Genomic DNA, 20,480 nt, shown 5'->3' with positions numbered 1-20,480 from the left:
AACAAACAGTTCAATAAACTTAGTTCTCTGAATACAGTATCTGTGATATATATCAGTGCGTCCGTGCGTGCGTGCGTGCGTGCGTGCGTGTGTGTGTGTGTGTGTGTGTGTGTGTGTGTGTGTGTGTTGCAACTCTCCAGGAAAATTCTGTCACACAACAACTACCAGGATGGTTCTGCTATAGAACAATAAACAAGAAAAGTTGGTAGGGATGCAGAGAAATTTAAATCCTTGCACAATGTTGGTTTTAATACAAAATGTTTCGAGTAGAAAAAATTATGGCAATTCCTCAAAAATAGTTTTTAAGTTAGCAAAAGTGCCATAAAGCCCCATCTTTCCAGAGAAGCCATAGAAGTTTTAAAATTGGTTTAATTATAATTAAAGTGTCAAATATCCCAGCAACACCACTTCTGGGTATTTATGCAAAAGAATTGAAGTCAGGGTCTCCAAGAAGTATTGGCAATGTCAAGTTCACTTCTGTACTGCTCATAATAGTCAAAGTTCAAAATAATTCAAATGTCTATCAGCAGATGAATAGAGATAGAAAATATGATACATGCAAGCTATGGTTCTTAAAAATCATGAGAGAATTCTGTTATAAGTCTGGATATTGAAGACACTGTGTTGACTGAAATAGGCTAATCATATGAAGACAAACATTGCCTGACTCTATTTATCTAAGCTCTTTAAAATAATCATATTTACAGAACTATCAAGAGGAATGGTGCTTGCCAAAGATCCAGAGACAGGAAAATGAAAAAAAATGGTTTAGATTATGTAAAAAGGATGACCTTTGAGTTTAACTGAACAGCACCAAGTCCATAGTCAAGAATATTGTATTCTGTGAATCAAAATGTTAGGAACATTGTTCTCATGTTAAATTTTCTTTCAATAAAGTTGGTCATAATGGCATATTCCTGCAATCTTAGTACGTGGGAAGCAGAGAAAGGCAGATCAGGAGTTCTAAGTCATCCTCAGCTACATAGTGGCTTTGAAGCCATCTTGGCATATATGAGAACTCCTCTCAAACAAAACATAATGAAATATTTAGTAAAATAAAATAAAATAAAATAATTTAGAAGTGGTATCCAGAGCACTGTACCTGATGACCTGTCTAATATGAAGACCATGTCCTCATTTCCTGAGAGGATGCTGTATGTTACTTTTCCATTCATCTCTGCATCTGGATCCTGGGCACTTACACGGTGCACCAGGGAGCCCACTTCGGCATCCTCTCTGACAAAGGTGATGGGATGGGACACAAAGGTGGGGCTGTGGTCATTCACATCCAAAATCACCACTTCTGCTATCAGTGACCTCCATCGCCGGTCTGTCACATTCACAGCCTGATCGGATGCAGTTATGGTCAGTATGAAAGTTGGAACATTCTCTCTGTCCAGGGGAGATGCGGTGACCAGTGTGCCAGAAGAGGGGTGGATGAGAAACGGGTTCATTCCAACATGGCTGGATTCTGCGAAGTATTGTATCCTACTGTTCAGAAAACTGCCATCACCATCTTTAGCATTGAAGACATACACCAAAGTCCCTACAGGCACATTCTCCTCTACACTTATCACAACGAACTCATCCTGGAAGGATGGGGAATGGTCATTCTGATCTTCCACATCAACACTAAGGAAGACTGTGCTGTTCCAGGGAGGGCTTTGACTATGGTCTTTAGAAATCACCCTGATGAGATAATGAGATGTCATTTCGTAATCGAGTTCCTTGGAGAGGAACAAGTCTCCTGTAGAGCTGTCAATTTCAAAGTGGCCATCCTTGTCCTCTGCAACGATACTAAAGTGTAACTTCCCACTATGGTGCTGTTGAAGGGTGTCAGGCGACTTCAGCAGGCTCATGACTTTTGCAGGCTTCGTGTTTTCTGGGATCACTAAATGTCTGATATTCTGAGATGTAAAAACCATCCCTTTGGAGAGTGGTATCACCTAAAATAAGGAAAAAAAACTGTTCATACAGTAGTACTTTGAAGCTAGCTTCAAGTATCATTATTAAAAGGTAAGTTTAAACATCAACACACACACACACACATATACATATATATATATATATATGAAGCTGATTTCTATTTGTATTTTATATATGTGTTAATAAGAAAACCTCTTTTAATATAATTCTAATGTATCAAAAGATTGAAATTTGTTCTACATAGGAAAGAATAAAATAGTTTCCCACTTTTTAACTTTGATGTAATACACGAATGACTGTTTTGTGAGGCTGTGTATGGTTCTTTTGGAACATACTTGGTAATTCTTCAATGTGAATGTTGGACAGCTAATTCTCCAAATGATCCCAAATCCTGGAGATCAGTCTAGCCACAATGACACCTTTGGGCATTGAAATATCAAGTATCTTTGTTGAAACAAAGAACTAAAGGTTTGACCACATCAATTTTTCTCCTAACTCACACTTTAATTATGAAAGACATAGTTTGAAAACAGTAGTCTTGGTGAAAATAAACTCTTTGTTATTATATACATATAAGTCTATATTGTATTTATACTGTGCTAACATTGCTTATTATCATGTGATCAATAAAGAGTCTTGTTATGAATAGACACCTTAATGTTGACTGGCTGTAGGTAATTCTCCCATGACTTGCTGTTGTTGTTGTTGTTGCTGTTGCTGTACTTGATTAATGCAAAGCTTTCACATATGGATCTCTATGGTGATATTTTATTTGTACTGAAATGTGATTTTAATTTTATGTTAATAAATAAAGTTGCCTTGGGGTCAGAGCTATTAGAGCCATAGTAAGAGCGTGGTGGTTAGAAGAGCTAGGTAGATTTCTGTGTGTTCAGGGATACAGCCAGTATTGGAGACATATGCCTTTAAGACCTGGAGGGCGGTACTTACAGGCAGTGATGAGGCAGTCATGTGGTTGGGTTTAGAACCAATGAGAAGGCAGAACAGAAAGACTATTTAAACACAGACAAACAGGAAGTAGCTCACTCTCAGGGAAGTTAGGAGCACTGCAGGAGGTAAGATTTTATCTCTGAGCTCTGACCTCTCGGCTTTCTCTTTTACATTGGCTCTGTGTTTCTTATTTTAAAAAGATGATTGGTTACATCTACAGATCTCAAATAATTGTTATAAGCTTTAAAACTTTAAAAAGCCCATGTGATTTATCCTGAGGCCATTTGTTTATGTACAAAGACCTCCTGCTTACTTACCAACTCATTGCAATCAGAAGTAAGAGAAAAGTCACATTTTGCACATCACATCCAAAGCAATACAAATGTCTCTGTAGTGAAGGATAGCTTGTCAAGAACTACACATCACTAGTTCAAAAGTTATTATATTTAATTTTTTCCAAATAACAAGAAGGTAAGTATTATATGTGATACACTCTTGAAATGGGATCCACATACTGAGAATGTCTTCATACTATCTATTTGTTTAAAAATCAAATGGTACTCTCAGAATGTTCTTCCACATTTTATGTTGATAACATTACCTGAATATTAATAATTGCCTGTCCTTGCAGTGGGGGCACTCCCTGGTCACTGGCAATAACTGTCATCCTATAGGAAGGTCTGTAGTCATGGGAAAGTATTGTGGTGGTTCTGATTTCACCATTGTTGGCATCAATTTTAAAGTGAGCAGGATAATCTATACACAAAAATGAAGAAACTAAATTAGTTCAGAAAGCAGAAGACGGGATCAATTCAGTTAATGTGTTCGTATTTCAGAACGTGTATTTGCTTTAAATTTCTTGAGAGTTTGAGAGCTATAGTACATTAATTTGGTTTTAATTCCTTGAGGGTCTGAGGAGCTATTTACCATATTTAATATTTTATAATATATTGATATATACATGTATCAGAAACAGCACACAACACCACTTTAATCTCTCTAGCTTTCACGTTTCTATGCACAGTTAATATGAATTTGTTATTTATTGTTACTAAATATGTTAATTTGTTATTTATTTGTCACTAAAATATAGAAAAGATGTTTTTTTAGTTTAAGCACATAAAAATAAAAAAGTAGATAGCTAGGCATGGTGGTGCATGAGCCTATAATATAATAGGAAAATTGTGGTGTGCCCTCCTGGGCTACATAGTAAGGCCATCTACAGATTTCTGCCATCCACATGTATGTTTTGCCTTTGAGATTCACTAACACTGGATCAGCAATGGCCTAGATTTGGTTGCTACACCTACAATATACAGCTTAATTCTTTCGTAATTCCTTTCACTTTTCCTTAAATATATATATATTTCCTTGAAGTGCTTTCTATCAGGAGGTAGCTCTGGAGAACTGATTGAATTTTGGTAGAATTTTTGGAGAGTACATCACAAGGGAAATACTATATTTCCCTTCAGAGTCACATGCCCAGCTCCCCTTTGGTCTTGATGTTGGTTCTGCTGGCTCAAAGCCTAAATCTGTGTGTTCATTAAGTATTCCAAAGTAAAGGTAGCTCCCCTTCATCTTCCTCTTCATTTATTAACGGGAGTATTTCAATAAAAAAGACATTTCTTTCCAACTAATTTGTGCATGTGTTCGTGCATGCATGTGTGCTTGCTTACTGATGCCTGCAGAGTAAAGAAGAGGACATTGGAGCTCCTTGAGCGAGTTACAAGCAGTTCTGAGTCATTTGATGTGGGAGCTGGGAATTGAACTTGGGTCCTCTGGAAAAGTAATGAGGGCTTATAACCACTGAGCTTTCTCTCTAGCTCCCAGCTTCTTTTCGTAACCTATGGGAATAGTTCATTATCAGGAAGGGTTTCAACATATCACCATTATTATCTTTACTGATACTCAAATTAGCTCATCACTGAACAGTAGGATCCTTTCAAAAATTGGTCCCTGGGTGTTTGGACAGAGCCCCAGTACACTGTAGCAATTTCCTTGCATCATATGCAGGATAGTGCAGGCTTTTCTTGTGGATCTCCTGCCTAAGATCTGAAATCTGTCATTTCTCCATGTATTTCTGGTTCCCTTTGGTGGAAGCTAGTTTTGTGAGACCATATTCTGTATAGGAGTTCTCATTCTTTCTGGGTTACTCATGATTTCTAGGCCTTTGCAGTAGAGAGTAGATAGATGTACACATCAAAGCATATTAGAAGTTAGTATTAATGCAAGTAATTTAAGTTCACTCCACAACGTACTTAGTTAAATCATAGACTATAATTTTTAATCAAATCTGAATACTTCAAGTGGTGTGAAAGCCTCAGACAAAGCTGAGCGTACAAAGTCATTCTGTGTTCCCACAACTGTTGAGTCACCTCTGTCCACTCACTCTTTACCAGCTTTAAGGGATATAAATAGAAGAGAAGCCCTGCCTTTGAAAACTTTACAGTATGAAGTCAGCACCTGCGAAACAGAAACACTGTTTGTTGTGATTTCTGATTCATCTGCTCATTTCTGTCGCACATGAATCCTGTGGGAGGCTCTCATGAATGATAAAAATAATGTTGCTATTATAATATTTTTTATTTTGTTACATTACTATATTCTAATTAGAGTTGCCTCTATTTAGTAATGAGATAAAGCAAAACCAGACAATATACATCATCAGATGCTGACATTGCTGTGTTCCAAGCATCATCGTGGAAGCTAATTTAAAAATAACGTCTCCGGGAGCCAGTGAGTCAGCTCAGCAGATCAAGGCACTTACTGCACAAGCTTAGCAACCTGAGCTCAAGTCCTGGGCCCAGGTGAATGGAAAGGCAAGAACCAACCGCACCCACAAAAATAGCATCTTCGACACTCAGAAATGTATGCTGGACATCAATGTGTCATTTTTTAGACTGAATGATTTTCATTGTTTTTCAGTGTTACATAAATGGCAGTCTTAAAAAAAACAACAACACAGTGATCCTGTTCACACTTTGAGATCGGCTGCATCTTTGTGCTGTGGAGAGTCACCTTCCTATTTGAGAAGGGTGCTCTACCCTCTAGCCCATGGACCATAAACATGTGAAGTACGGCTTTGTTGGCCAGGATTGAAGGTCAATGTGTGTGTGCGTGCGTGCGTGCGTGCGTGTGTGCGTGCGTGCGTGTGACTGTGTGGAGGGTGAGTTTGTGTGTGCTTCTCCACCTTCATCGCTTCTCAGAGGTGTTTCCTGTTCTTTGAGTACACTCAAAATTAAAGAAGAAAGATGCAAAGATCTCACAGATCTAACTCACCTCAGGGTCCTAGTAAGCTATTCCACCCCAGTGTGCTAGAACAGGATTGCTCTGAAACACTTCTATGTGAAGAAATCAGGGCGCCCCCTGGTGGGGAACAAGGAGCATGGACGGAGAATTTGCTTCCTGACTAAGCTGATGAGGAACCACTGACAGTCACCAATGGAAACGCAGACGAACTCGAGGGCACTAAAGCAGAATGTTTATCTTCTGTGAGTTGCGTTTTTCAAATAAATTTCAAGGTTTGTCTTGGTTGATGTAAATAAAGCTGTAGGCAGTTCATTTTCATGGTAGTGTCTCACTCAAAGATACTCTATTGTGTGATTATGTGACACAAAGCTTCAACAAATATTCTGTCCCTTCTCATTCAGTGCACACGTGAGCTGTTCCAGGACATCAAATGGAAGAGCTACTTAGGACCTGGCACCCTGTAAGTTTATCACATGTTGCGACTCCATTCTTCAAAGTCGTTACCCTCGGGAGACATGTATTAAACTGTCTATGTCATTCTGACTGAAAATTGCTTATTAATATCCTTGGCTCGGTTTTTAAATCATTTGTCCTTTTCTTTCTGGTCTTCCAGGATTCTTAATAAAGCCAAATGCAATTCTGTGTCACTACAAGGATTGTAGTTATTTTCTTCCAATCTATGACCCGAGACTTTATAACATGGTAAACAGTGACATATTTCATGAAGTCCTGAATTTTAATGTAATTTCATTCATCTACTTCTTTAAAATTTTTTCTTGTTTAAAAGTCTTTTTTTAACCCCCAATGTCAAGTAACCAACCTCTTAAACTTTCTTTTGTGAGATTTAAGATTTTGACATTTAAATATGACATAATTTTGTATCATAAGAAGTAGATATGTAATTTTATTTTTCCACTGGGTAACAAAGTAGGTCTGTATCATGTATTGATGATCCACCTGTCTTCTACATTTTGTGTATCAAATCTTCATGTACTTAGATGGGTTATCTTGTCCACTGGTCTATTGTTAATGCATCTGTACCGTGGTGTCTTCCTTTAAAATCCTTATAAATTAAAGTCTTATGGTGGCATATTTTCCATTTGTCCTTTTGACAGTGTCTTATTCAATCATTATTTTAGCTCTTCTAGTATGACTTTAGAACCAGCTTGTCATATTCATGGCTTGCATTTCGACTGAAAATTAGTAAGCCAATAAATAAACATTTAAACATCTTTCTTTTTCCTCTTTCCTAACACAAGCATTACACATACAGCTTTTTATTTCATTTGCCTTTCATGCCTATTATTAAAACTGGTGGTGGTGCACACCTTTAATCCCAGCACTCATGAGGCAGAGGCAGGCAGAGCTCTGTGAGTTCAAGGCCAGCCTGGTCTACATAGTGAGTTCCAGGACAGACTCCCAAGCTAAACAGAGAAACACTGTCTTGGAAAAAAAAAAACTCTACAATTTTCTCATAATGGTCTAAAACATGTTCTGTTGGAATTTTCCCTAGATTCCTTAGCAAGTGTAGACCTTGATATAAGGAGCTGAAGAAATCCCCTTCAGAAAAATAGAATAACAGTACAGGTATCACTATGCTGTTCAGAAAAAGTCTGAGCAGGTGTGTTGAAACTCACACTTACTATCTTTGTAGCAAATCCACCCTGTGCCTGTGTCAGTTCTGTGAATTCACCACAGTGAACAAGACCCTTGAAACAGTGTTGTCTCTGAAATGCTAGTATCATGTGGTGATACTGCTCCCTGAGAGTATGCAGGCATACTAATTCCACCATCCGCTCTTGTATCTCTTGTGTTTTCCATGAGGAGAATCAAATCTGCTTCAGGCAAGGACAAGGATGTCACTGATATCCCATGTTTGTGTCAAAGATAAATGCCTTTTGAAATGGTCTCAAACACAATGCCAAGTAAAGCTAATTACTGAAACAAACTGGAAGATTGTACATTTTAAGAGAGCTTGAAAGTAAGTCTATGTCAACAAACTCACCATAGAGTGTTCTACATGCTTGGTATGATTTGTGGTATGATGTAGGTAGACACGATTTATTCTCATCCTGTGAGTAGTCTTCTTAGATATTAATGGGTGCTCCAACACATCACAAATTAGTTGCCACTTCTTATCTATTAACTTTCTCTTTCCTTTCAATAAAAGTTGACTTGGGCTTTAGATTCTCAACAAGTCAGGCATTTAGGATGGATGGTTTCTATTTAGGGCATAGGGAAGTTGCTAGTAGTTTCCACAAAATTTTCAATATTCTCTTTTGTGTTCTTAAATATGGAGTGATTATTACAGACAGCAAATAGATTTTGTTTGCAGCTTGGTTTTATATTGTAAGTTGTCTAGGTAAGAGTACTAAGTGATCAAGGAGACGGTGTCTTTCCCAAAGGAGCTAGACAGGGATAAGTGACAGGGGGAATTTTAAAAACTCTAAATCCTCTGCGAATATCGACTTTTACCTGGAGAGATGGAGTATGTAAGTTCTGCACTGAGTCCTTCATCAAGATCCTTTGCAAAGACGGTTGTAACCAGTGTATTGACTGGCTGACCTTCCAAAGCCTGTCAAGAAGAAAAATAGCTTACAGATGACTCAGTGAGTCTTAAAGAATGCATTAGTGGACCTTTCAATGAAAGAACACAGTATATCAAGCACCTACTAACAATTCTAAAATTTACACTCACTCAAATATCTGCCATCAGAAAGATACATGGTTAGAAGTCCATGAAAAGAGTCCACCTTATCTGTTTACATTTTTACTCACTTTGAAGAAGTTATCTGGAGCATTTGAGCCAAAGATGCAAATAAATTAATTACAACAAAGTCAAATTAAATAGTTTTCTATTTTTTTTTAAATTCTTAAAGAATTTAGTGTTCTCTCAATAGTCTCTTGGGTTATTGTTTAGGCTGCTTGCTACAGTCCAAAATATGCTTGACATAAATATCCACCATTAGTTCAGAAAACACATCTCACCATGAGTAGGAATTTTCCTGGAGTGATAATGAAATTCATGGGTGGAACTCAAATGTCCAATAAAACACAAGGCATTTTAATGATGTAATAAGAATCACTCTAATAATGTTCCCTTTGCCAGGATTTTTCTTGGGCTCTGGCTTTGGAAGATCACTTTAAATTCCCTAACGTCCTCAACACCCTTTTGAGTTGCTCACTACACATATTTGATCAGAGTTTAAATATCCAATTCAATTGTTTGCAGATCAGTAGTTGCTAAGCTTTTTATACTTAGGATCCATATTTAATATATATTCTCTTATGAAGTATATGAAATAGTGCACACGTATTATAGAAATAATAAACATACAAAGTATGGAAATGAAAAGACAGGTCATAGCTACATGATTACAAGTTGGGTGTGTGCTTACAAAACCCACCTTTTACTGTCTTTGGATGGACACTGACATGATGGATACTCACTCATGTCAAAACTAAACACTGACCCAAATGACTGCCCTGGTGACATCAGTGTAAGGCACATCAGCTACACATGAGGAGCTCTGCTCAGAGATGCAGGCAAAGCAGTGGAAAGCCACCCATGAGTGAGTGTGACTGACACCAGGGTGACATCATGTCTACATGCAATGGACAGAACTATATTTCTTTTAATAAAACCGGAGGGGTAGTTCTGAAGAGTACACGCAGCCAGTTTCTTTATTTCAGCATATAAGTGAATGTACGTTGTTCAAATATACGCAATGCCATACCACGACTGACGACAAATTCACAACTTTGACCACAAGATGGTGCTCAAGACGAATGACTGAAAAATGCATTACAAGCTCACCGGAAAGCTACTTCACAAACCTTGATGTGAAATTCATTTCCAGGGAGACATTGTGGGAAGAACGGCCTGTTGTCGTTGATGTCAGTAATTGTGACATAAACCACCATGGTGGCATTCCGTGGTGGGGAGCCATGGTCTGTCACTAGGACAGTCATGTGATGATGACCCTGGTGCTCACGGTCCAGTGCCAGCCAATTGATCAGCTCACCTGGGAACACAGCAGAGCAAGACAGGCACTGAGCGCTAGAATACTGGCATGGTGGTGACAACCCACGTCCAAAATCATCCATTGAAAGAAAAGCTAAATTAAAAGCTTTGACCCTCAAGACCACTCACATAAAAGCAATTCTGCTCAGGGTGAATGCTGAAAGAGTTGCTGCCAGCTCATCAGTCAGAGGAACAGAGGCCATTAGATCATGGGTTCAAGGCCAATCTCTGATAAATAATGAGACTGCATCAAAACAATCCCCGAGGTTGCTCCAGAAAATACCACTTGAAAAATTCTTTATCATTCTTTGTATTCATAATTCATAGAAACAAATGATTTGAGAGATTTGCAATGTCTGTTTATTCGCTCTTATGCTGCTACATAGAACAAGGAAAGCATGTAGGCTATGGCATCCTCAGTTCTGAATTTGGTTCCCAGATCCCCACTTGACAATCTCTCACAGCTAACTTCTTAGGGCTGCCCTCTGAAACAAACACAATTGAATATTTTATGGTACTTTGTAAACTTTAGGTTATGGCCATTATTATCATCACTTTATAATAACTTTGAAAAACATATTCCCCAGTCAGTGACCTGTCATTTATACATGTCATTTTTTTAACTCACCAAATATGTGCATAGTAAAATACAATGACTTACCAAATAGCTATCAATGCTTTTCAAAACTTAATTTATAATTCTCGCTTATTGCTATCTTTGGTAAATTCCCTCATGTTTCAGTCATGAAGACTAAGAATAAACTTCTAACTGCCTGTCCTCATTGCCAAGGGCCTTTACAGGCCACTCACTCCTTAAGAATGTGTTGCTTTTCTTCCTGTCCAGCCTTAGACTGGCTTCCTTGCCATTTTTTGAAAAAAAAAAAATCTATCTGTGAGAAAGTAAACATGAAGCAGCTACACCAAACATTCTTCTTGCTAAGCTTTCTCACTTTTAATCCAAATAAAATGACATTGCACAGGGGGAAAAAGCTACGACGAAGGGGAAAGTCCAGGTCTGTGTGAGTTGCGTAATCAGTGAGCTTAAATACACTGATTATTGTAGCATTTTCTACATAAACTTTATTTAAATAGTGTTTTTGTAACTGGGATTTAATAAATCATACACACAGCAGCATTTTTAAAGTTCCTATCTGTAACTCTGAAGCCCCAAATCCAGATTAGCAAATGGAGTATTATTTCATGAAAATTGCTCAAGTGGGTAACTTCTTCTCATCTCTGGCCATTTCTCACTTCAGTTATTACTGTGTTTCCAGTTCCCTGTGTGCAATTTAGACACATTGTGTTTGGGGGACTGAAGCATAAAATTCCAAATATAGTCACGTCTTCTATTTAGTTTTTAATTTAAGGTATCAAAGATTCAGCACATCACATTTGAGGATTCCTTTCTCTCTTCTTCCTTACCAAAGTGAGCATAGGGACATAAATGTTTCTAGTAGTTTTGAAATCATAATAAATTACTTTTTAGTTTGACCTTGATGGCATTTATGCTTCACACCCACACAAAGAAATTTTTTTTTTGACATCTTTGGTACGTCTTGAAAGGAAAAGGAATGGTAGACGGCCAACCATTTCCCCCTTTCCATAAGCAGAGAACACCAGGGTTTTCCATACACGAGGTGACTGGCTTTATAGGAAGGCAGGGATCACAAAGAGGCAGGTTTCAGGAATACACTGCAGAAAGTATGCATCAGACAGGGGTGAGGCCTCCCAAGAGGGCCGCCCCAAACAATCCTTCACCCAGGACTTACGCAGTACAGTTCTGACCATGCCTCTAGCTCAGTATAGAATCACAAACCATCACAAATTGCTTAGTGGTCAGGATACATTCTGAGAACATCTCACCAAGCAGCGTCATCACTCTGCAAACATAATACACTCTCACAAACCTAGCTGGCACAGCCTTCACAACACACCTCTGGACACACTCTTGCTCTTGGGCTGTGAACTTGAGCAGTGGGTCACTGTACTGAATACTGAGGGCAACTGTAACATGGAGGAAGTAGCCATGCTTCTAAACTAACTAAACAGAGATAGTAAAGACAGGGCGGGGGGGGGGGGGGCATGCATGGGAGTTTTTCAACCCCATTGCAATTTCATGGAACTTATGTGCAACCCATCTTTAACTGAAACACTGTGCAGCCTGGGCTGGCACTGGAGTATATGATGGGGAGGAAAAAGAAGACCGAATCAGGCTAGGGGAGAGTCTTCTCAATGTTAACTTCATTTCAAAATCACAGAACTGTAATAAAATACTGTTTCCCAAAACCCAATTTTAAAATGTCTTCGTACTAAAGCTATATCTGAAGATTTGAGGTTTTTTTATTCTGATTTTGAAAGATATGGATAGAAGCTGCAAAGAGTTACCTGTGTTAGGATTCATCTTGAAGAATTTTCCATCTGTCAAAAGGAAATATGACAGCTGCCCATTCTTCCCAGAGTCGGCATCAATGGCTGTCATTTTGCCTATTACCCCTAGGGGGATAGGGCTCTCTTCAACTTTCAAAAACACTTTGTCCTGAAAGAAGACTGGGGAATGGTCGTTCTCATCCAAGACATGAACGATTACCAAAGTGCTCACATTCTGCAGCAATCTGTCCTCTGGGAATCGCGCCAACACTTTAAACCTGTACGTCTGTGTAGATTCATAGTCGAGCTGTCGCTGCAGATAAATCCACCCTGTGTGAGGGTGGATTCCGAACACTGTCGAGTCCACACTGACATCCAGGGAGTATGTTGTCTTTGAGGCTGGATGCCATGGATGCAGTGGGTAGGCCTGTACCTGCAAGATTTGAGTCATCAGTGGGAGAAACTCGCTAACTTCTACTTGATAGACCAAATTTTCAAAAGCCATGGCTGGGCTTTGTTCTTGGCTTTCAACAACTACTGTGAGCACCAACCGAGATGCCTGGGGAGGAGTGCCTTGGTCCTCAGCCACCAGGGTCAGCCTGAAGTCCCCCTGGCCTCCCAGACTTTCCCTGAGGTACAGCACCCCGCGGCCTCGGTCCATGCTGAACGTGCTTGGCTGAGGGCTTGCGATGCTGTACCGAACCAGTCCATTCAGCCCGCTGTCTCTGTCCTCTGCACGTGCAAGATACAAGGCTGTGCCAGGTGGAGTGGTCTGGGAGATCCTAATCTCATCCGAGGCGGTGGGAAACTCAGGACGGTTGTCGTTGACATCCATCACGGTTATGTTCACTTCTGTGCTGCTGCAGGCTGGGGAGCTGCCGAGCTGGGCTTGGACGGTGAGGACAATCATGGGCTGTGCTTCGTGGTCCAGAGGTTTCAGGGTTCGGATACTGCCCAGCCACCTGTGAATGGAGAACTTTCCACCCAGATCTCCAGAGGAAATGCGGTAAGAGATAGGTTCTGAGGAATCTGAAAGCAGAGAGAATGCAAACAGTGTGTGTGGCGTATGCTAAAGTAAAGAAACAATGTGTGCCCACCATGAAGAACACCATGAAGCCTCCACCCATCCCCAAGTGCTGGTGAGACACGTGGCTTAAGACTTTCTAAGTGATCAAAGGGAGCCCCTGGTGCACAAGGAACAAGCCCCTTGCTTTCTTTAGCTTTCTTGTATTAGATGAAAGAGAACCACATTAACAAAACAATGTCAACACCTTTTTGAAGAAGGCAAGGTAAATTTATGTTGGTATTTTTCCATGATATCCACCTTATGGACAGCAAATATCCTCCACAGAGGTGGAAAGAGAGAGAGAGGAGAAGGGACAGGAAGGACCAACTCTTAGAGAGGAGTTTCTTCCTGGACTTTGTCCTGAAGAGCTTCCACTACACATGACAAGAAAGCCAGGCACGAATATTTGCTCAATTGCTCTTTGCATCAGCACAAAATCTAAATCAGCCAAATTGGTAGCAAAAAGGGAATGCTTAAATAAAATACATTTCAGCTGAAACACCATGTAACTCATTGTGTAGTAAAAGGCAGTTACAGATAGTTTAGCTGGAAAACTTTATAAAGTAAGTGTGTGGGTTGTAGTTATGAAGTAAATATAGTAAGGTGTATTTTATTAAAAATGTTCAAGTACATACACTTTGTTCATCATAATTATTCTGTACTATATTAAGCATTCTTTTAAAAAAATGCCTAGACTTTATCAAAAATTGTAAGGTAGGTGGGAACAGTGAAAGCGCAATAAGCCGCCCAAGAGCTGTGTACTCCTATTCATTCTGTGTGGACTGAAGGAAAGAGCTACTTAAGGTTGCATGACCTGATCAAATAGGAAATTTGACAGCAATGAACTTTGGGGGAGCATTAAGAATTCAGCACTTACTCAAGGGCTCTCTTGCCTTCACCGTCCCAACAAGAGTGTCTTCTGGCACATCTTCATGAACTGAGAAGGTGTACTTGGGCCTTTCAAACTCCGCAGGAGCCAGTGTGGTTTGCAGAACATGGATGGTGACATCAGCATTAGAGGCAGCTGTGAGCCCCCCACCGTCTCGAGCACAGACCATCAGAAAAAGTGTGGTAGCTTCCAAATGGCTGAGAGTTGATGTTAAGTAGATAATACCTGGGTACATGAACGAAAAATCAATGAATAGGCAATATGCAATGAATACCGATGGAAGTGTCTGGTCCATAAAGTCTATTATGTCATATTTAATTTTATGTGTCCACTTGACTCGGTCTTGGGTTTTCCCATTTCATCATATAGTATTCTGAGTATGTGTCAAACAGTGTTTGGAGGGGAGATTAACATTCAAAACCAAAGACAGAATACAACCGTTTTTTTCCAGGAATTAGTTGAAGGCCTGGACAGAACGTAAGAGCTGACACAGCCCAAACAGAAGCTGCCAGCCCCCATAACTGCATGAGTCAATTTCTTGTAATAAATCTTTTCACATACTATTGGCTGTCTGACTGAATAATTTCAATTGACGCATCTATTTTACAACAAAGGAACTTGAGCATGCTTTTAAATGATGTCCAAATTCTTCCAAGCAATAATTTTCCAGTGTTCAACCATTAGACATTTTGGGGGCATCTCACCCCTGTGGTGATATTTTATTTGTGCTGAAATGTGGTGATATTTTATTTGTATGTTAATAAATAAAGTTTGCCTGGAGATCAGAGGAAATAGCAATCCGTTTTAAGTAAACACAAAAGTCAGGCTGTGGTAGCACATGCTTTGAATCCAATCACTTGGCAGGCAGGGTCTCTTTGTGTTCAAGGCCATACTAGGAAACAGAGCCAAGCATGATGACACATGCCTTTAATCCCAGTACCAACCATAGAGACCTGGAGGTCTGTACAGACAGGCAGTGACAAGGAAATGAGGTAGCTGGGCTAAGAGCCAATGAGAGGACAGAACAGCAAGACAACAAAAGCCTGGGTAGACAGGAAGTCATGGCATTTTGGAAATGTAGATCTGGTAAGGGAAAGTTGGTTGGTAGCTCTCACTATTTCCCTGATCTCTAAGACTTTCACCTCTTTATTTGGCTCCATGTTTTTTTATTTAATAAGACTGCTTAGAAATTCGTCTACACACCCCATCAGAAGAATTTATGTTGCTCCCTCTTTTTAGTCTTACTCTTGTATCACCAACTCCAGATGATGGAATAACAGGGTAGAAGTCTCATGTGTTCTAAATGTGGAGCTAACACATGTCTAGGGTGATCACAACCTGCCCAGGTGTCAGAATCCTAAAAATCAGAAGTTCAAAGTCATTCTCAGCGACTGTGATGGTTAGTTTTGTTGCCTTTATACAGCCTTAAATCACCATGGAATAGGGCCTCCATGAGGGATTAGCTAGATCAGGCTGAACTGTGGCCACATCTTTGGGGAATTGTCTTGATTGATGCGGGAAGGACCAGCCTGAAAGTGGGCAGCACCGTTCCCAGGCTTGGGACCCTGAAATGTGTAAGAGCAGAGGAAGTTGGCTGAGCACTTGGCAAACCGACATTTATTCTCTATCTGTTATGGGATGTGATATGACTAACTGCCTCAAGTCCCTGCCCTGACTTCCCCCTAACTCTATAACCTATAACCTATAACCATAACTGTAGGCCAAATAAACTCTCTCATATATGTTGCTTTTTGTCAGGGTATTTTATCACTGTCAGAGAAATGAAACTAGAAGAGCTACCTAAGGGAGCTAGAGACCAGCCTGGGACACATGAAATACTGTCTCAAAATGAATAAACAAACAAACAAATGCCCAGTTTTTCAACAATTTTAATTCCTTGATCCTAAGTCTCTCAGAAAGTTAATGTAATAATACAATAGCTCTATTTTCTTTTACCCCCAGGTTTACTGAGGTCTAAGTGATACATAAGATTATACCAGTTCAAGGTGCAGAATGTCTTCATCTTTATTTGCTAGTCTGCCAAAGCCCTCAAAACTCATCCCGCAGATAGTTTTTTTAAAATAATAGAATATAAATTGCTTCATTATTTTAGTCTGGCACTGTTTGGGAATTGGAGCCTAACTGGGAAAAGTGGCCCTGACAAGGCTGACCTTAAGGTTTATAACTCCTTATCAGTTACCATTCCTTCTCTGCTATCTGTTCCATGGAGATATGAACATGCAGCCTTGAGCACCTGCTGCCCCAGGCTGAGACATCTGCCATCATTCCTTTCCCACTCTGATGGATGTGGCCTCAAAGCATGAACAAAATAATCCTTCTTCCTTTAAATTGAGACTAGTCAAAAGGTTACAAAAAACAAGAAGATGCATTAGTCAGTATGAACTGCTTCAACAAAAATAAGACATCCCAGGAGGCCTGAACAATAGAAATTTACTCCCCACAAATCTGAGGTTGTAAAAGTAAGCATCAAGGCAACACAGAGATCCCCATTTTGTAAGTGCTTTCTTGGAAAGTTTGCAGTTAGTTATCTTCTTACTACACCCTTGCATGGCAGAGAAACTGGGCTTTGGTCTCTTTCTTTGCTGAGGACCTTGTCTTAATTGCTTTTCTATTGTGTAATAAAATACACAATTCAAGGTACTTTCCATCACAGCAGAGAAGGAAGGACAGAAGGTGTGTGAAGCAGTTGGTCACATTGCATGCAACCAGACAGAAGAAACAATGGATGTTGCCCCACCTCACTTTATCCTTGCGTGCAGTGCAGAATCCCAAACTGTGGAACTGTCAACAGGTCTTTCTACCTCAATTAACCTCAACAAGATAATCCTCCAGAGACCCATCTCCCAAGTGATTCTCATTCTTGCCAAACTGACAATTAAGGTTGACCATAATAGGTGCTGATCCTATCATGGGGGCTCTATCCATCAAGACATCAGCTAAATATAATTAACCTTGAAGAACCCGCCTCCTAATGCCATCCTGTTGTGGGTCAAAGTTTCACTACTTGGATCACAAACAGAAAACCAATAACACAGGGGTGATGTCTAAAATGTTTAAACTCTTTTGAAAAGTATGAGTTCATAGTACAGACACAACAACAGGTAACAGAATAGAACAAGTGGCTTGAAAATTCCTAGTCCACTGAGATGTTCGTCCCAGATTCTGATGTTGATGAAAGGTTTCCTGCAACCCTTACTTGGTTACATTTAAAATCAATAAATCATGGAGGAAAACTACCCAATAACAATATTGTTCAACTCAGAATTCCAATCTTACATTAGAAACACATGGAATAATTTAATTTATAGATACAATGATTTTTAAGACAACGTATCTGAATTCTTCTCATTTATAGCTTACTGCAAGAGGCCACCAAACAGAATCCAATGTAACCCTTCATTTAGATGACAGACCAAGGACCCTGAAAGTCATTTACTTACTGAATTACCTCCTTTTAAGACCATACAGACCAGTACTGGCCAAGAGGAGACTCTTTGGTGTTGAAATGACTGTAGGAAAATAATTGTCACATAGGTACCCATTGAAAAGAACTTTCTCATATCAAATCATTATGTGCATTTAAAAACCTTTCCCTTCTACTTGATATGGGATATTTAAACATAGCAAATTGCAATATGTGTCACAAAACTAAACACTCAGAATACCTTGACTCTTGATGAAATTGTCTGACTTGAGATTCGTACGAATCCAAGTCTTATGAACTTGCTTAAGATGGCTTTTAAAAGACATTTCTGGGGGCTGGAGAGATGGCTCAGCGGTTAAGAGCACTGGCTGCTCTCCCAGAGGTTCTGAGTTCAATTCCCAGCACCCACATGGTGGCCCACAGCCATCTGTAGTGAAATCTGATGCCATCTTCTGGTGTGCAGTATACATAATAAATAAATCTTAAAAAGAAAAAAAAAAAGACATTTCTGTGAAAGTTGCATGACCAGTTTAACTACTGTGATATACCCAGAGCAGGAGTTCATTCTCTGAGTTTTAAAATATCCAATTTTCTCTTGCATTCAGCACTCCACAAACAACTGAATGAAGTTTGTGATGCTTTTTTATCCTTGCCTTCAAATGCTAAGAATGTTAGATTTCTGATTCTATATGCTAATTTTATGTTCTCAGCACTAGATCTACTCGTGGATGGTGGATGATTTTGATTAACTCTGAACAGAACCAGACTCCACATAGACCTAGCATCTTAGACATTTTCCACATGGGGAGCTGATTCGTAGAAGCAAAGCAAAAAAAAAAAAAATCCAGAGTTTGTGGAACAATAAAAGACCATGGAGACAGATTCTCAGCCTCAGATATAGCTGCCTTCAAATCCTGGTTCTGTCAACTCATAGTTGACCTTGAACAATTTTGCAAACCTTCTGAATCTGATTATTGCCTATAAACAAACTGTAGAATGACACCATTTAGTGTGCAGATACGCTGTGAGGCTCAATTAAACAGCATATGCAAACAGATGGTTTAGCATTGGCCTGATACAAACTGATTCCATGCTGCAACACTAGTTCCCTTCCCTCCATCTTAAGGTCTATAGGGTTAGCTGAATAATTCCATGTAGCACAAGAAATAGGATTATTTATGATGACTGATTAATTAAAACCTCTTCTTCAGAAAGGGAAAAGTGAGACAATCAGGGTAACATCAATATTCTATGAAATTCTGTGAAAAAGAGTACATAAGAAATTGACTCAAGAAGCTAAACAAGGACTCATCTGTCCTCACAACTTGCCTACCAATCATAAAGAAGCATTTTGGAGGAGGTCATAAGGGCTCTTCTTATACCAGCATATCCCACTTCCTCTAATAAAATGGCAATTTTATATAACCTTGTCTTAGACAGATGTGTATTTTATACTTGGCTTAATCTTGTGGATAGTTCTATTACCTACATTGTTTATGGGTTTCTACTGTGTCCAGTGTAAATTTAATTTAATTTAATATTTTAAAAATATTTAACAAATCTTTCCTAACTTTATAAACCTAGATACTGACATGAGCAGTTGACACAAGTATGGGCTGACAGCTCCCATTTGGGAGGCCCAAATACCCTACCTTTAGATCAGAGGCTCCAGCTCTTCTCTCTCACTCAATCACATGACATATTCTGAAAACTCCAGAGAACCAATTGCACATATCAGCTCCCTCCAACCTATCCTCATCACCAGTCCTAACCTGTGATTAAAATATTCAATCTAAAGGAAAATATTTCTTAAAGCCAGACCAAAACCCCTAGAATACCCAGACCTGTGTAGTTGATTGTGTCTCCTGAGGAAATGCCATGAAAAAGTCACAATTTTGGCAACAATAGAATGAAGAATACTGTATTATCTGAAAACTAGATCACTGTAAAGCCATCAGAGTAAGTGGAAAGGTCTGCTTCCAAAACACATATTTATTTACAACCTCTGAAGTAGGCTTTCAGAATAGGGTCTGTGCATGAAACTGAAGGATCTCAATATGAAACCACACTAGATTTATGGTGGTTTCTAAATCCAATCATTATAGTGCTTCTAAGAAGAAATGAGCTGGGCAGTGGTGATGCATAACTTTAATCCCAGCACTTTGGAGGCAGATGCAGGCAGATCTCTGTGAGTTGAAGGCCAGCCTGGTCTACAAAGTAAGTTTTAGGAATCCAGGACTGTAACACAGAGAAACCCTGTCTTGAAAAACAAGGAGTAGGAGGATGTAGGGAGAGGAGGGGGGGTTGGAGCAGGGGAAGGAGGAAGACGAGAAGGAGGAAGAAGAGGAGGAGGAGGAAGAGGAAGAGGAGAAATGAACCAAGAAGAGTCAAATGTAAAGAAGGCCACATAGAGATGAAGGCAAGGTTGGAGGTGTGCTGCCAGGAGCCAAGGATTGCTAGCACCTATTGGAAGCTGTCTGAGAGAGGGAACACTTAATTCTCAGACCCCACAGGCATCAAGCCCATAGACACCTTAGTTTCAGAATTCTGGCCTCCAGAACTGAGT

At 39.5% G+C, this 20,480-nt stretch overlaps 1 protein-coding gene across 2 annotated transcripts in view; it reads right to left on the bottom strand.

Moving 5' to 3' along the window:
* The window catches only part of Dchs2 (dachsous cadherin-related 2), a 213,542-nt gene that overhangs the window by 61,669 nt on the left and 131,393 nt on the right, over positions 1–20,480 (bottom strand). For both annotated transcript variants that reach the window (XM_016003822.3, XM_042279201.2), the window contains exons 4-9: positions 14,458–14,694; positions 12,533–13,543; positions 9,961–10,148; positions 8,599–8,698; positions 3,476–3,630; positions 1,103–1,946 (exon numbers count right to left, since the gene is read on the bottom strand). In XM_016003822.3, the coding sequence (XP_015859308.1) occupies positions 1,103–1,946; positions 3,476–3,630; positions 8,599–8,698; positions 9,961–10,148; positions 12,533–13,543; positions 14,458–14,694 (2,535 nt within the window). The remainder of the gene's footprint in view (positions 1–1,102; positions 1,947–3,475; positions 3,631–8,598; positions 8,699–9,960; positions 10,149–12,532; positions 13,544–14,457; positions 14,695–20,480) is intronic.

This window comes from Peromyscus maniculatus, chromosome 6 (genome assembly GCF_049852395.1).
Source record: "Peromyscus maniculatus bairdii isolate BWxNUB_F1_BW_parent chromosome 6, HU_Pman_BW_mat_3.1, whole genome shotgun sequence".
NCBI lineage: Eukaryota > Metazoa > Chordata > Mammalia > Rodentia > Cricetidae > Peromyscus > Peromyscus maniculatus.
This window is presented reverse-complemented; position numbering and strand designations above follow the sequence as displayed.